General features: G+C 41.9%; 1 protein-coding gene across 7 annotated transcripts in view; it reads right to left on the bottom strand.

The window, feature by feature from the left end:
* HIVEP1 (HIVEP zinc finger 1) overlaps window positions 1–18474 on the bottom strand; it is a 149339-nt gene that overhangs the window by 9716 nt on the left and 121149 nt on the right. For 6 of the 7 annotated variants that reach the window (XM_058732996.1, XM_058732997.1, XM_058732994.1 and 3 more), the window contains one exon: window positions 15390–15491. The exons of the other annotated variant lie outside the window; for it this stretch is intronic. In XM_058732996.1, coding sequence (XP_058588979.1) covers window positions 15390–15491 — 102 coding nt within the window. The remainder of the gene's footprint in view (window positions 1–15389; window positions 15492–18474) is intronic. 7 annotated transcript variants of the gene reach the window in all.

Below are 18474 nucleotides of genomic sequence, written 5' to 3' on the forward strand. Positions count from 1 at the left end.
ATTTTGGCACAGGTCATGATTTCACAGTTTGTGAGTTGAAGCCTCGCTTCGGGCTCTGTGCTCACAGTACAGAGCCTGCTTGGGATTCTCTCTCCCTCCCTCTCTTTCTGCCCCTCCCCAGCTCACACTCTCTGTCTCAAAAGTGAATAAATTAAACAAAACAAAACAAAACAAAACAAAACAAAACAAGGTAGCTCCATGGGGAAAGGACAGTCTTCTCAATAAATATCACTGAAATAAATGGACATCCACATAGGAAAAACATGACACATACTTTATATCTTCCACAATCACTCAAAACCGATCATATATCTAAATGTAAAATACACAACTGTAAAACTTCTCAAAGAAAACTGTAGAAAATCTGTAACCTTAGGGTAGACAAAGGTTTCTTACGTAGGACACCAAAAGCACAATTAAAAAAAAAAAATTGATAAACTAGGCAACCTGAACATTCATTTTTTTTTCCCTCTGAGAAAGACATTGCAAAAATGAACAAAAAGACAGACATAGATGGCGAGACCACTTCTGCAAATTACATTTTTGACCAAGAAAATATTTCCAGGATATATTTTTTTAAAATATTAAGATTCAACAATAAATAAATACATGTCCCACTTGAAAAATGGGCAAAATTTCTGAATACTTCACCAATACTTTTCCAGACATCTGGAAAACAAGTAGCATATGAAAATATGCTCAATATCATCAACTGAAGAAATGCAAATTAAAACTGCAACGAAATACCACTGTAAACCTGTTAGAATAGTTTTTTTAAACTGTGCTGGGAAGGTCACAGAATAACTCAACTCCCATGCATTGCTGGTGAGACTGTAAAATGGTGCAGGCACTTTGAAAAGCAGTGTGGACAGTCTGTTACAATGCTAAACCTATACCAGCCACATGACCCAGAGATTCCTACCCCTAGTATGAAACCATGCAGAAATGGAAATTTAAATTCATATAAAAACCTATATGTGAATGTCTTTAAAAAAATTTTTTTTTAGCGTTTATTCATTTTGGACAGACAGAGAGAGACAGAGTGCAAGCAGGGAGGGGGAGAGAGGGAGACACAGAATCTGATGCAGGCTCCAGGCTCTGGGCTGTCAGCACAGAGCTCGATGTGGGTTCGAACTCATGAACTGCGAGATCATGACCAGAGACAAAGTCAGATGCTTAACGGACTGAGCTACCCGGGAGCCCCATGAATGTCTTATAGCAAGTTTATTCATATTTGCCAAATACTAGAGGCACTCCAGATCTTTTGGCTGGTCTGTGGATAACAAATCATGGCACATCAATACAATGGAATACTACTTAACAATAAAAAGAAATGAACTATGGATAACTGTTACTTGCCTTATGCTAAGTGAAAAGCCAGACCCGAAAAGCTACTTACTCTATGTCCCCTTTTATATGCACTCTGGAAAAGAGATCAGTGGTGCTAGGGTTTGCTGGGTAAGAGAAGCAGTTGTCTATGAAGGAATGGCCCTAGGGGAGTTTTTGGGGTGACGGAACTGTGGGGGTGGACACACCATTCTCTGCATTTGTCAAAGACTGCCATAGAGTGAGCTGTAAACCATGAAGTGAACTTTATGGGATGTAAACAGAAGCATAATCAGCCAGGATGTGGGAAGAATCTAAGATAAATGCAAGCTGAGATAGATGACCTAACTGAAGTACAAGTGAACCACACACCCACTCAGTAGGGATGGGAAGAAAGGTCCCACCCTAGGTGACCTTCGCAAAGAGGGCTCTGACCAGGTGAGGTGAAGGCTAAAGACAAAAAGAACTGCACACAAACACTGCACTGTAACTTACATCTGTCTTTCTCGGGTGGGTTAGGATTTCGGGAACTGGCTCACCGATTAACACTAGAGTTGAACAAATACGTAAACACATTGTAGATGAGGACCGGGTTCCTCATTGTGGGTGAAAGAAAAAGAAGGAAATAGAAAATGCTAGAGTCAACTTTGTGGTGCTGGCCTGGAATCGGAAACATGTATGGACTCGTGCTTCATTCATGTATATGGCATAACATGTATGTGCACGCGTGTGTGTGTGTGTGTATTCACACACACAGATACAGAAATAGTGCCTAAGTAGGAGTTAGCACATGTATATATACTTCCTAGCGCTATCCACTGAGAGGGCTCAGAAGCAGTGACAGGTCAGTAGCAATGAACACACCATCCAGCGAGATCTTGGTTTCTAAATACCATTCTCCGGTAAAGAGAACCAGAGGCCTTGAAGAAATGGTTGATTTTGGGGTTGAAACATCTTGGGGTGCTAGAAAATCAGGAACTTCTTAAAGAAAAAAAAAACAAAACATGGGGCAGGTTGAAAGGGCACAGGAAGAGCCCTCAAAGAGCTCTCGATGGCCCGTTTTATTGAGCTATACACAAGAAAACACCGTAAAAGATTATAACCCAAAGAATACAATACATATCTTTGAGTCCATAGTGATATAACTGAATAAAAGGCTGAGGGGACAAATGGAGACATGGTAACTTCTCCCTGCAGAAAAATTCTAATTAATAAATTAGAACGCCCTAGTAATCCCCTCGGCAAGATCCACTAATGTAGAAACAGGACATCTACATATTCTCAAAGCATCTCCCATAAGCGTTTAACAGTGACAACAGGCAGTAAGTTAACAGTAGAGAGTCCTGGTTAACATGACCAACAATACGTACTGACGTAATGTACCTCCCGATATCGAACACTAACAAAAGTACAGTCACCCTACGGCACCTTCCTAATACTGCCAACCCCAATCCCATCAAGAGCGTACATCAGAAAACCCTGAATTGAGGACGTTCTACAAAATAACCGATCAGTATTCCCTATAAACATCTAGGTCACAGAAGACAACAGCGACAGGGGAACACATTGGCAGAGTCTAAAGAGGCATGGGCCACGAAGTGCAGTGTGGGATTCTGAAGGAGACCCCGGGGCAGGAAAAGGACAACGGTGGCAAAACCGGTGAAATTCAAGTCAGTTCTGTCCTTTAGTCAGTAACGCGGAGCTGGAGTTAGTCTCTTAGGGTTGGCAAATGTCCTGCGTTATGTAGACACCGACACAAGGAGAGGCTGGGTGAGGAGCTCACGGGAACTCTCTACACTCGTTTGCAGCAGCTTTTCTGTGAGACTAAAATAATCTTTTGGAAAACTGCGTGAAACAAACAATTTGTCAGTACTCCAGGGTCTTGTCCTTACTCTATCGACACGGATATTTCATCTCATTCAGATAGGCTTGCATGAAATCCACCTCCCTGCTGTTCTTACAGTCATAAAGACTTCTCTTTCTGCGAAGCAATTTTTTTCTTTCCTATTGTTTAATAAGAAACTATGAATTCTTGAGACCAAAGCCAATACTTCTCTTGGTCAATTTAAAAGCACAGGAGATTTCTCCAAAATATACCAGGATCTACATACACATGTTAAATTTTTAGCACCTGAACCTGTTCCTACCTTGTATCTTGCACCTATTTTTACATCTCTTGGTTCGTTGTGCATAAGGGGACTGAATGGCTCTACTCTGGGTCTGGCCACCAAGACTCTGTTAGAATCTAGCTTAGCACGTCACATAGCTCAATCCTATTTGATCATAACTAAAACAAGGACTAGTTAAGGACATGACATTTCCTCAGATAATAATTTTAAAAACTGTGAAATGCAGTTAATTATTTTCAAGGGTCAAGCCCACAGATCACAAGTGTCAGGGCCGAGATTCAAACCCAGGTTATGTTTGGCTCCTGAGTCTGTGCTAAACATCCCCCATTCCAATGTCATATTTTAAAAATCTAACTACAGAGTGATACGAAAGGTCAACAATAAATTACAGAAATGCAGCTAGCTTATGAATATGCATGAGTTGAAATGTTTATAGGTATACACATTAGAATCTTTGATTATGAATAGGAGAACATACAAAATGCAATCCCCGAGAAGAATGTAAACTAGTGATTTAACCTTTTATATTTCACTACAAATACACTGCAATTTATATATAGGTACAGATTTCCAGTGTATGCAATTTATGTGAGAGATTTAAAAAAGAAACAACAAAAACCATACACTGTTTAAGGAGAAGGGGGTAAAACTATGTGGCTCCATTTTAATTTGATTTTGCCTCGATCACGCCAAGTTTCAGACCAAAGTTGGAGGTATGATGGGTAGGAAGACAGAGTGGTTTTTCGGGACCTTCCTTTCTCCCGGGACAGAGCCACAGGCCTACAGCTTGGGAGGACTTAAGGGCTGGGATGCCTTTCTGCAGATTTCCTTCGCCAAGACAAGGAGAGAGTAATATTTACCTCCCTGCATGCACTGTGTCTTCAAACTCCTGAAGGGGGAGACCACTGTCCCTGTTTGGAAACCTGAAAATGAATTCTGGATCATTACATACTTGTTAAGCAGGGTTGATACTCTAGGGTGACAGAGAAAAGATAGACCGGAGAGCTTAAATGAATGGAAGACGATGGCATCCTTTTAAATATCCGTAGCACCGACGTAGAGCCCACCCACTCACATGAACACAAATTTGTTTATTTGTGCTAATAAAAGTCCTTTCATGTAACCCCGTGGTCCCTTTAGCCCCGCTCCTACCCCCAAAGACGATGATTGCTACTGCCTCAGAAATTAGGCTGACAGAAGACAAAGAAGGGAAAAGTGACTTGTCTGTGATCACAAGCCAGCGGGGACGAGAACACAGACTTGTTAACCACTCCCCGAACTTAACCATTTAGGACTCTGCGGTATCGCTCGTTTTGCTGTAGCAGGTTACACAGTGTAGTAACTACTACGCCAGACCACGCCGAGCACCTGTTACATCAGAAGCCGGTAAACTACGGCTGCCGGGCTGGCCGCGTGCAGCTTGCTGCCTGTTCGGGTCAATCAAGTTTCACCGATGCACAGCAGGCCTGCTGGTTTACAAACCGCCTAAGGCAGCTTTTGGCCACAACCACAAGCGTTAGTAGTCACGGCAGGGACCGTATGACCCACAGAACCTAAAAACATTCACTATCCGGCCCTTTCCAGAAAAAAAATTTGCCCACGTCTATATTCTGCTGTCATGCTTAAATCTAACAAGCACCTCATAGCAGCACCGATGATCAAATTCATCCTAGTTCAGCGATTTCTATACGGCTCGGGCGCATCAGAGTGGAAATCTGGAACCAGGTTTCCATGTATCTAGGAGTCCTGTCGTTACGCCGATAAGATGTACTGACTTCGCACTATTCTTGCAACCGTTCCCTTCGTGGTGTGGACAATACAGAGTGTAATATTCCAGGAGCGTCAAGGCTGGAGCGTCTGACCCCTCTGCATCACCCAGGGACCCCGGAACAGATACAAAAAAAAAAACCATACGTGTTCCCAAACTCATAAATGCGTGGCCCTTAAGACTTCTATTACTTCCTATTTTTCCAATACTCAGTAACATTTTATGCAAGTGTAAAATTAACTTTATTTTCTGTGAATTTAAATTCACGAGGGGAAGAAGAGGTATTCGGTGCAGCGACCTTGCTCTTCAAGAGTAAATGTTTCGAACAATTTCCCTAGACATGTATTTCAAAACCCGGCAAGGGCTGGATGAAGGGTACCCCGCCCTCCCATCCTTGCCAGACAGTGACACCTGCTGGAAGGTGCTCAGACTCACGAGAGGTCAGCACCACCCCGTCCGGGATCCACACTCTCCTGCTGTCATCTGTCTGTTTTTGTTCTTCTCACATGTTTAGAAATATTACTTGGAGATCCAGACAAACAGCCGCAAAAACTGGGGAAATTTTCCCTGAAAGCCCGCAACTACTGCAGTAATAAACTTTTGTGTTATTTTTGGATGTTTTTAAAGATGAAAACATCATTAAGCATGTAATGGGCCAGAGTTTAACGTTTTACTTTAGGAAGTACACCGAAAGACTCTGATCTGTGTCGTTTGTTAATGACATTAAGACTTATTTATCTTAAATATAAATCTTAAGAGCTCTTATGGTTTCACATCGTACACGGAAATTTTTCTTAGGAGTACTAATGTTTTCCAACAAAATCCCAGTGACAAAAACATTCTGTGCAGGTTTCATGTAGACAGGATTTCATTTAGAGAAACACACTTCAATTTATTTTAAGGGTAAATGTGCTACAGATTTTAAATCCTGCGAGCTAACATCGTTTTCTTACACACATTATCCTCTACCTCACCCCCAGCGAGAATCACTTTTGCAGCTGCATTTTGCCACGCTGAATGGCTCTCCCAGTTTGGCAGCTGAGGGCACATATTAACATTCCTAGCACTGAGGTCCGGCATTCTGTTGACAAAAACATTCTTTGGATCAAGGCATGAAAGCAAATAGCCAGCAGCGCGTTTTTTGACATAAAAGGTGAAAACGAAAAAGCATTCGCTAATACCCCAAGAACACAGGGACCAAATTCCTGAGACAGTGTAATTTTGCACGACAAGATGAATAGGAGGGCCACGTGCAGCTGGCTGGAGGGATGAGACTTTTCGTGAGCACATACTATAATTACAGCTTGAGTTGCTGGTTTTAAGCTAAACAGAAACTTCTTCACAATGCCAAATGCCCATATTTTATTTCCTTTTAATTAAAAAAAATCTACTTTTTAAAATATTTATTTTTGAAAGAGAGAGAGAGAGAGGGAGACACAGAATCGTGAAGCAGGCTCCAGGCTCTGAGTTGGCAGCACAGAGCCGGATGAGGGGCTCGAACTCAGGAACCATGAGATCATGACCTGAGCTGAAATCAGAGGCTTAACTGCCTGAGCCACCCAGGCACCCCATGGCAAATGTCCTTATTTTAATGGTAGGCTTAGAACAATTTGTAATGCCTCCTGCTTCATTCAAAATAAATGTTTCCAAGCATCTGTCCATTTACTCCACTTGGACATCAGCACAAGAATTACAGGCTAAAATGGGCAGCCATGCAGCCTGCTGTTACTAAGAGTAGTAAGGAATTTAAAATATCCAGGGTCTTCAGTCCTTCCTCCACCATCCTTTTCACATTGATCCTCAGTAAGTGCTCTTTATCACCCAGTGAGCATGCACGTGACCCCAATGAAGGACATTCCCAGTATCATGTTGGTGGGCACAGAAGAGAACAGGTTTAGGATAATTAAAAAAAAAAAAAAAAAAAAAAAAAAAAAAAGATTGACGATAATACCAGGAAAAGAAACACCAAGGTTAAGGAGAAATAAACCCAGAGGAAACCTTTGGTGAAACTAGACAAAATGAGGCAGACATCCAGAAATAACTATACATATAGCATAGGAAGCCTTGGACTTTTCCCAGAAAGCCCTAAGCTAGCCAAGACATTACCAAATGGTAATAATGGTTAAGAAATAAATACTCGGGGTCGCCTGGGTGGCTCAATCGGTTGAGTGTCCGACTTCAGCTCAGGTCATGATCTCATGGTTCGTGAGTTCGAGCCCCACATTGGGCTCAGTTCTGTCAGCCCACAGCCTGCTTTGGATCCTCTGTCCCTGTGTCCCTATCCCCCTCCCCTGCCTGTTCTCACGCTCTCTCTCTCTCTAAAAAAAAAAAAAATAAAAAAAATAAATAAATAAAAAAAATAAAAAAAAAACAACCAAAAAAACCCACAAAAAACAAACAAAAAGAAAGAAATATTCTGGTGACATACTCTAGTAATTCCTGCCTTTCTGAGCCTTTGCTACATTTTGTTGAACAAATGTAAGCTCAGAGAGGATAGTTCTTGGTAGCAATCACATGTGTGCTACAGAAAAGATCTATTTAAATGGCCAAACCCCTAAATTTTTCCTGTAAACCTAAATACACTGTTCTCAGGATAGGGTTTTGGGTGCTATTCTGGCAAAGTCTGGCATTTAGAATCCGGTCTCCCTAATAACATCATTGTGGGTTACTTTTTCCTTTAAAAAGATTGACTCCCATCTCTCAGAGGTCTGAGGTGATCAAGGTTTAAAGATATGCTGTATGTTATTACATGTCCTGTTAGCATGGGCAGTCTGTCCGCGATGGTCGTGAAGGTAAGCCCCCTTCCCACGGCACCGTAGGACCCCTCTGCCCATGCCGCTCCTACACTGTTAAACCAGGAAATCTGTCACGTGGCTATCAAAACTCCGTAGGAATTTAAACCAGTACCCGGAGAAGACAACGTCACAAATTTTCATGCTGATCGAGCCTTGACATTTTAGAGGAATGGGTTCAGTTCCCAAAAGACAAGGGGCTCCTGAATCTCACTTAGTTTTCTTGAATCACTATTCTCTTTAGTAGGCATCTACAACCTGTCAGCATAATTAGTGACCAATGTCAACTGCGTTTAGGAAGAGCAGGTGCTGCTAAAGGACAGTCAACTGGTTGAGTTTACTTAGTTATTTCTGACTTCCACTTTTCACCTGGCTGGACTAGCTGGCTCCCGACAACTTGAGGCTGTGTCGGCATGAAAGGCATCTGCGAAGCCACCGTAACCACTACCTTTCTGAAGTACAGGTAAGGAAACTAACCGTGCTAAGAGCTGTGCACCTCGCTGCCGGCCAAGCCCTTCGCACTTTCCTGAATGTTTGCTGTGGACACGCAGCAGCTGGAATCCCAGTGTGGTTTCTGACAGTGTGCGTGCACAGGCTTAATACTGGATTTATGTTAGATTACAAATATGAGAAATGATATCAAGACCCCAGGATGCCACAGAAGCATTTGAGAAAGCTGTTCACCACTGAAGAACAAAGACAGCAGGTTTGCTCGTTTTCATCACTGGGGCCATGAAGACGGAGAATATGCTCTCAGGCAGGAATGTCGAGATGGGCAGGGGATCCTAGGTGGCATCTAAAGTCGAAGAAGGAACCACTGCCATGCATCTGATCCCTACGAGGGGGAGGCTGCCCTTGTGGCCAGGGTGATGGGCAACCCCAGCGGGTAAGGAGGGTGCAGAGAAGCGAACCTCGAATGGAAGATCACTCGACACTGACCAGCCTCAGATCCCCCAAGCTCCGGTCTACCAGCAGATGTACGTTTCAAAATTTAAAACTGCAATACCTGAAAGCATTGACTCTCCTTCCTAAGTTCTTAAAAGGCAGCCACTTCATCTCCTACAAATGTATGCCTGGTAATTTGTATGTTTCCTCCGGAAGGGAAATTGACGGTAAAAGTGAAACACTTCATAACAAGCTGCTATGCCTTATCACATCCTTATAGAGTCGATAAGGGCAGGGTTTCCAAATATACACAGAAACCTTAAAAGCGGGAACAAATCAGGCCCTTACCTTTTAGGACAGTCTATTCTGTGGGGACAATTCTATACCAGAGTGATGCTAGGTCAGAGTAGAAATTAATTCCAGGGGAAACAGTGCTCCCTAATTTAATAAATGAAGAACGAGATTTCTAAGTTAGTCGTTACACATGTATACATGCAATTGGATGTCACGAGAGAGAAACCACGCCAGACTTTCCACCCAAACTTGTAAACTCCATCTACAGGGGAATAAGGGACATTGAAGAACTGAGGCACTTTCTCTATAGAAACAGCCTTCCAGAAAGAGGCTTTTGCTCTATGTTATGGTTTTATTGTTGCTGCTGAACGGGACCATCCACTTAATGAAATCATGCTTCTTTTAGTCACTATGGTCTAATTTCTCACTACAAAATAAAATCACATCATCGGTGGGGGCGGGGGAGGGGGGGAGAACAAAAATAAAACCAAAGCAAAACAAAAAAAGAGCTCAGCAATGAAAATTCCAGAGTCACGGATTAAAAGCCCCATTATCTTTTCTTTTGTTTCAAAAACATTTGAAAAAATAATCCAGATTGAAAGACAGGTGTATGTGGGTCTAAGGAGGCAATGGCTTTAAATGACTATAGGTGACATTAAAAAAATTAAACTTTTTAAGTCTTGGGAACACTTTACATATTATGGAATGTTTAAAAGAATAAAAATATGGGGGTGCCTGGGTGTCACAGTTGGTTAAGTGTCTGACTTGGGCTCAGGTCATGATCTCACAGTTTGTGAGTTCAAGCCTTGCATTGGGCTTTGTGCTGACAGCTCAGTTTCGGATTCTGGAGCCTGTTTCGGATTCTGTGTCTCCCTCTGTGTCCCCCCCACCCCCCACCCATTTGCACTCTGTCTCTCTCTCTCTCTCTCTCTCAAAAATAAATTAAAAAACAGAAGAGTGAAAGTACTAGAAAAATCATAGCAAAGAAATAATGGTTTTCGAGTGTCACAACATCAAGACATCTGTATCAACTGCCACAGCAGAGACTCTGATTCTATCTAAGGATAAGTGAGCATAGTTTGCACCTGGAGCGAGTGCGCCCTTGCGTAGTCGGACCCGTCCCTCAGCACTGGTCAGCTATGTGTCCTGTCCAACTCTCTCACATCTTGTCCCAGTTACATGCTTATCAGCACCCTACTTCGCTCTCCTAACCTCGGGGCTTTTGCCCAAACAACTCCCTCGGTCCAGAATGCTGCCCCCCCGTCAGCTGCAGGTACGTCGCCGATAAAGCAACATATGGATAGATAAGACCCTTCCCCTACTTCCGGGACACCCTCGGTCATCTGTCTACAACCAACGAGGCATCTCTGCTCCTTCCCCAACCCCAGCCTTGGGGAGCGAGCCCTGCTGAGTCTGTGCCTCCTGAGGGCAGTGACTGTGCATGTAACAGCTGCTCGAGTGCTAAGTACATAAATGGATGTGTCAATGAGAGAATTAACTTTTCTTCTCTGGAACTACTGAAGAACAGAACAGATCTTCACCCATCTGGAATGGTGGAATCATCGGAGAACTTGAACTAACTTCTAGTCTTCTGATCCAATGACCAATAAATAACAAATTAACACATGCCATCATCGCCTCAATGTCACCTGTGTCTGCCTAGGCCATGTCACGTAAACACTGCTCATAGTAAAGGCATTAAATACTATATTAGGGCTACCACCGGATTTGAGTGAAGGGATTTCATGGAAACTAACATGTCAAATTCTAAACATAATAATGTGGAACAATTTTCTGAGAGCTAATAGGTCATTTTCCCCTCCAGTCCTTCATTAAATCAGCAACTATTTACTACCTGTCACTTGCCAGCCACCATCCTAAGAAGCTGGAGATATGGCAGTGGGCATATTACAATCCGTGTCCTTATGATTTACTTCCTAGTTGAAAGGAACAGATAATGACACGCACGCACGCGCGCACACACACACACACACACACACACACCCCGGGTAGGGGTAAGTGCGATAAGAGACAAAGCAGAACAGAGAGGAGCAGGAATTGCTGGCAGGAAGACAGTGAGGGTGCTTTTGGCCCAGGGGGGTCAGGAAGCCCTCCTTGACAGGGCGGCACTGGAAGAGAGCGCTGAAGGAGGTGATGAGCAAAGTCCTGCGGGATCTGGTGGAGGGCACTCCGGAGAGAGGAAATGAGCGCAGGCCCCGAGATGGGGCCTGCTGGGCTGTCTAATGAAGAGCAGGGAGGTGCGTGTGGGTGTAGCTGACTGAGCAAGGGCAGAAGACACGGGAGTCGAGCTTGGGAGAGACAGTGTGAGGAAGGTGAGTGGGCTGGAGAGCCCCCAAGCACACAGCAGAGCAGAGCTCTGAATGAGACGGGAAACCGTTAGCGGGTTTTCAGCAAAATGATGACGTAATGAAAACAAAACACTTTGGCAGCCGTGTTAAAAGAGTCCGTAGAGAGGCTGGAGTTGGACACAGAGACCAGTCAGGGTCTCCTCCAAGTGATTTCATAGAGGCGGTGATAGCTGTGACCAGGGTTGGGCGGTAGAGGTAATGGAATCCTGAACACCTTTTGCAAAAAGAAAAAAAAAAAAAAGCCAAAGGTTCTAGGGGTAAATTGGAGATGGAGGGTCTCAAGGATGACTTCAAGACTTTTGGTTTAGTAGCTGGAAGGATGAGAGAAGACGAGAGGGGAGGCGTGCTTCTTGGAGGTAAGGGGGGAAATCGCAAGTCTGGGGCTTGTCCGACTTGAGATGCCCATCGGATTCGCGAGTGGGGGTGGCCGGCAGCCAGATGGATGTGCCGGCTTGGAGTGAGTGCTGGAATCGGCAGCAGATAGATGGTATTTACGGTCAGAAAACGGAATGAGGTTAACCCGGTGAGTGGGTATAGACAGAAAAGAAAAGAGATTAGCCAGCCCAGCCCCAGGGTGGGGAGGTGAGGCCAGGGAGGTGAGGAGGGGCAGCCAAGGAAATGGAAAGAGAAGAGCCAGCTGGTGCATTCTGGGGCTGTGTGCGATCAGAAAACAGGACAGCCTGCAGACAGGCAGCACCCCACTGCAGGCTTCTGGGCTTTCTCCCCTTAAAGCACAGACACCTGAGGAACTGTTAAGCAAGATCCCCCGGCTAACTATCATTGATTTAATAGAGCGGAACTTCTTTCCAAAGAATAATAAGACACAACCACCTTAGGAGAGTGATGAAGAAAACACAAAGATGGCAAGACTATCGCTCATCCAATCGGCTGAAATGTAAATTCCTGCAATGTAAGCTATGGTTAAGGCTGTGCACAAAAAGAAATGGCTCCAGAAACCCATTCAAAAGTATCAAGCAAAATTCATTTTCTTGGCATCGACATACAAGGTGATAGATACCGTTCATGCAAATTTAAAACACGAGCCAACCAACCACATACTATTCACGGATATGGAAATAAATGTACGTCACACGAACTGAAAAGAGAACCCCTTAGCTCAGTTGGCGCCCGCCTCTGGGAGGGACAGTGACCGGGAAAGGTGACCTGATGTGTAATGACGTGTTTCGCTGTTTTTGTTTTCCAAAAACACACTGCATTTATGAAAAAGACTTGAAGCAAATAAGAGAAAATATAATAATCAACTCTGGCGTGAATACATGAATACAGGTAATAAAACTCTTTGTAATCTTTTTGTATTTAGAAAAAAATCAAAATACTGCTTTTTGAAAGCACGATAGAGTGAAAGGAAAACAAGACCACTGGTTTCAAACAACAAATTTTTACTACATTTACACCTACATTCCAAGCCCATAATAAAGCGAAGGAAGAAGAGATTTGTTGGCATACTCATTAGGAACCGTTAGGTCTCCAGAATGGCACGACACTTGGCAAAATCCACCTATGTGCCAATATTGAATCTACTATTCAATAAAAGCGGTGAAAAAACAAAATACACTACCCATAATCACAGTAATTAAAAAAATGTAGCTAAGAGAAAAACAAGTAAAATACCTAGCTTTAGCAGAGGATCTCCTCTGAATATGGAATTAGAATATCAAGTTTTGAGTTATAACCTGAACCCTGCTTCATGTGCTTTTGGAACAAGCTGCGGAATAGAAAAATGAATGAATAGATGTGTAAGTCGGTCTGTCAGCCAATCTAAACAATACATGATAATTCATGGAAACCACACTTGATTGTCCTATGCAAATTCAGAATATAAGCACTCCCTTCCTTTAACTGTAGAGGCTCTTTCACTTACTTTTTATAAGACAGAGAGATCTTCCTCAAGAAGTAAAACCTGTAAATGAGCATATATTGTGATAATACTTCCTGTGTGTCCGTGTTTTTCAGACAGTAGTATTTCCCATGTCTGCCTCGTACCTTTCCTAGTCAGTGGGTAATAATAAACTTGCCGAAACTCTTATTCATTCTTCCCAGTTTTCTACTTCTGAATGACTCGGTAGAATAGCAATACAGCAAATAATAAGACGGCAAATTAATAATAAAGCAAATAAAAAAATTTATTCCCTTCATGATGGTAGGTCACTCACTGCATGATTACTAACAGCAAAAAACAAACCAACTGTCTATATTAGAAGTGAATTATAATTAATTCTATCAACTGTGTCAGTGTCTTTGTTTCAAGACACGGACGTAGAATTCAATTTCTGGCAATTCAACAATCGGCTTTTAACAAATAAGTTCCTAAGAAAAGTGACATGTACATTAATGTGATATGCACTTTTAAATCCTGATCTGGCCACCCCTAACATGCATCAAAGCAACAAGGTGTCTAAAACACTTAAAAAACTCCTTATTGTCCTAAATACGTTATGATTATCTTTTTTCTTCTATCAAGAATGCATCAGTTTATTCCCCAAAAGGAGTTAAAGGCAATCCTTTCCATGTGCTTAAAATACTGAATCATATCAGCTGTACCACTTAAGACGTGAGTCACTTCCTCTGCATATTTAGAAATAAGTTCAGGCTCATTCATTTAGTGTGCTATCGGTTGTTAGGTGGAATTAAAAGCGTTTGACTTTTTACCTATATTTACCATGGTGTGCTCACCATTTACTCTTTGGAAATATTCTACGTATCAAACTAATGCGAGTTAACTAAGATATGGCAAGCAGGTAAATGTCTAATTTAGGGCACTTTTCAAAAACAGAAAGTTTCTTTTTTAAAGAAAACTTATCTCTTTGATAAATTCTTGGCCTATGTAAAAAGTCTCATGAAAGAAGAATTCTACTTTCTAATTAGAACAGAAGAATGGGTTTATTTTCCCTCAAAATTGGTCAGAGATAAACACTTAGATTTGTTAACACCGTTATGAAAACCCCCAGCCAACGTTTTCAAAATGACAAACATTTTGGGGAAGCACACAAGTGTTTTACTGCACAAACATTCCCAGAGCGGCTGCTACATGCAAGGCCCTGCATTAAGGGCTGCGGGTGCAGCTAGGATCACTCCGTCATCAGTTCTGCTCATGATCTGCTTAAGAATCTCCGTGAGGAGGAAAGGTCAGCATGTAAATAATCCAAAAATGAGGCAGAAAGAGATTCAATGCTTTCAGAGAGCAAACTCGGAAATACTACAGGAGCTGAGAGAAGAGAAAAATGGTTTCCCACAGTGTGGGAAGGGAAAATCAGAGAAGGCTTCATGGCAGCGGTGGATCGGAGGTAGACCTTGAAGGAAAGTACGATTTTGTCCGATGTGCACTGGGAGCCACGTTTTGCATGGGGATTGAGGGCGGGGTTTTGAGGGAGGGCTGTACAGGCAGAGAGCCAGATCAATGTCACGTAAGCAGGAAATTTAAGCATTAGGGTAGGTGAAAGAAAGAAAGGAGAAAGAAGGGCGGTAAGGCAGGCGGACACCAGATCATAAAGGATTTGGGGGATGCGAGCTCATCATTTATTCAGTCGGCAAATGGAAACCAATGGAAGACTTGCAACAGAGTAGTATGACCAGAGGCAGGCTTCACGAAGATTAATTTAACATCCGTGGGAATGGATGGACGGGAAGGAAGACAAATTAATGATGGGGAAATTGAGCAGGAGTCTATTGTATAGTGTAAATAAACAGTAACGAAAATAGGAACTAAGCAGTATCAGTGGGAATGGAAAGAAGAACATGGACGCAAAAAAAAAAAAAAAAGTACATCGTAAATAGCATTTATGAAAAATATGGAATAAAGCCTTACCTGATTCTTCTGTATCTTGTTCATCTATTAAACCTACTGAGACGCCTAAATCCACACATTTCTTGCTATGTGTCTTGGACTTCATGTGTTTTGTCAGATTTCCTTAAGGGAAAAGAATGTTTACTAAGCTTACGCAGTAGTATTTTGCTGCTGCATTTGTCAACACTGGCAAATTCCATTCCTACTTCAAATGAAAGCACAGACTGTGGTTATACAGTTCCAAGACTCAAATTTGGACAAAAGAAAATACTGGTATCTGTATGTTGTAATAACCTTGTTACTTACTACTAACAACTTCTCTTTTCAATTCTGCCTCTTCTACTTGGATAATGTCTACTTTTGCCTTTGGTCTCTATTCTGTCGTCCTTATTTATTTTTTTAAAACATTTTAAACATCCTCAATTTAAAGTCTCTTTTGGATTGCACTAAGATGTGTAGTTCCTGGCGTCCAAATTCTCCACCACTGTGCCTGCCGGATCTCCCTCATGGTACTTTGTTTCCCTGCATGCCTTTTAGTTTTTATCGTAAGCTTATCTTTAGCAAGACTGTTTTCCACGGAGCCTTAAATACCCTGAGTTGCAGAAACATCTCTGTGGGTCAGTTTTCCAACTGCTTCTACTCGGGGCTGAAGGTTTCAGACCTCTGATTCTAGACCAGTTCTTTCTTTCTTTCTTTTTGCATGGCATAGGTATGGGATTTTGCTCTTCAGCAGAAATGTTTTTCCCACATGGTCCAAAGTCACTGGACAGGAGGGCCAGGCTTATTTCAGAGGCCTCGGACTCTATTCCAGTATTAACATTAAAATCCTTGAGCTGTGGGCATATACCTGGCTTTGCTGTGCCCATGAATTCTTGTATTTTAAATTTTATTTATTATTATTATTATTATTATTATTATTATTATTATTATTTTAAGTGTCTATTCACTATACTAGCATGGAATTTCTTTTTTATTTCTGTCACCTGGGAATTTGCCTTTTTTAAATTTCAAGCTTGACTATCTATTAAAAACTACATTTGTTATATCATAAACAGCATTTCTGTTATTTGGAACAGGAGAGAATTTCCTGTGTTAATTTCACTTCACCATATTGACTAGACGTCTCATAACAGTATCTCTAAAGATGTGTTTCCTTTGGGGGCTAATGTAGCTTAAGTATTATCAGGTTAACTGGGACCCACTGGGAATGTCCGTCCCAAGTGATCATGAATGCATGGGAAGAGCTCAGATTCTAAGGATGCCAAGCAGTTTGAGTGCAGAACGCCACACACACAAAACATCGCCAACAAGGGAAGGTCCTCTCTTTTGAGAAAACAAAATCCAGATACTTAGCTTGGTGAGCAGGGGCGAATTAGTATTTGAGAATAAGCCTTGAGTTAAAGATGTCTGAAATCTTGGTCTTAACTTTGGGCTTGCAGTAGCTGAAGGGCCTGAGAAACTGCTGTATTTATAGAGCCTCAGTACCACTAAAACTTCCCTAAGTACTTGGAACTGGTCACACTGTTCAAGCCACTTCTTGCACTTCACAGCATGCAGCACCTCAGAGCTTAGTGCTTAAAGGGCTCAAGGGTGACAGGGTACCTGGACTAGATGATATCTAAGACCCAGCAAACCCTGACTTCTGTAATTCCGGAGATGACACCTGGCTTAAATGGCTTGGCCATGTCTGATATTTACTTGAAATACACTTAAAACAAACAAACAAACAAACAAACAAACAAACAAACGACACATGAAGTAAATATGGCAAAATGTTAACAATCAGTAAAAGGTGGACTGGTTGGTAGACTGGTGTTCATGATACAAATCTCTACTTTCCCGTAGGCTTCAAAATGTTCATATTAAAAAGTTGTAAAAAAAAGATGTTTTGGCCATCTCAATATGGCTTAAATTTCCATTTACAAGCCAAAGCACTTCCTAATACAATAACAAATATTACAAACCAAATTACTTTACCGAAAGTGCTTTTGTTCCCTACATGAACAGTCACGGAAGGTTATTTGCTTCTTAGAGACGTTAATGGATAATTGTAACCAGACAAATTTGGGACTATAAGCTTTTAATAAGCATATCTTCTCATAATTCGAGCTATTACTTACTACTAACCTACTTCTTAAATAAGTTAAAATAAACATGATAATTTGCATTTTAACATGCAAAATAGATGCATATATCCCTTAGCAATGCCATAAACTCTGTGCATCAACATAATAAGTAAATTTTTTAACAGACTTAAGAAACTTTAGTCTAAATCCTCTGGAAAGCATGTGAGGTTTTGTTTCTGGGCTCCTACAGCTACACAGAGAGTCTAGCTTTCTGTGATATAAATGGTAGTAAATCCTGCAGGGGTGCAAGCTCACTGTGTCTTTTCTGCTGACTGACCTTTAAAGCAGAACAGTGAAAACAAATCAATTACAATTCTTTTGGAAGTGTACTCATCAGATAAATTAAGGGGACAAATGACAAAGTAGAGATTATAGGCACGAGGCATCAGAAGCATCAATTTCTAGCACTGCAGACTGTTTAGCTGGCCGTAGCGTGCTCTTTCTCGGTACCCATATTTATGTGGCATGCCATTACATCACTGTTTTTCTGTTCCTATCCAGACACATCCAGTGGGGAGTAGAGTTGCGCTGGCTAGGACGACAGAGTAAATCAAGGAGGACAACATCTGCAGCCTCACCTAAAAACGAGTCTACTAGTATTCAGCTGCATTTAAAAGATACTATGGAATCTGTTTTACAGATATTCACAAAAGGCAGACTTCTACGAGGAAGCTGACCCGTAAAATAAAGAACTATCACCCTGAGAAGAGGGAAATACTGAATTTCTAATATTTTCTTCACCGGTCTCCTTAGCTAGGGTCGCTTTCCTCAAATACGTATTTATCGCATAATTGCAATGGATTTTCTGACAAGACAAAACATCTAACGTAAATTCAGATCGGCAGCATATCCGAGAAGTTGGAAGACGTGAAAACTGCAAAGATCTAACGCTCACTCTTCAGGGGTCATTATGCTCTGTCCGCCTCTTGGGAAACATTTATCTAAACCTTTACGTGACGCTGTTTGGAGTTATTTCACTA

This window comes from Neofelis nebulosa, chromosome 6, assembly GCF_028018385.1.
Source record: "Neofelis nebulosa isolate mNeoNeb1 chromosome 6, mNeoNeb1.pri, whole genome shotgun sequence".
In the NCBI taxonomy this organism is placed as follows: domain Eukaryota; kingdom Metazoa; phylum Chordata; class Mammalia; order Carnivora; family Felidae; genus Neofelis; species Neofelis nebulosa.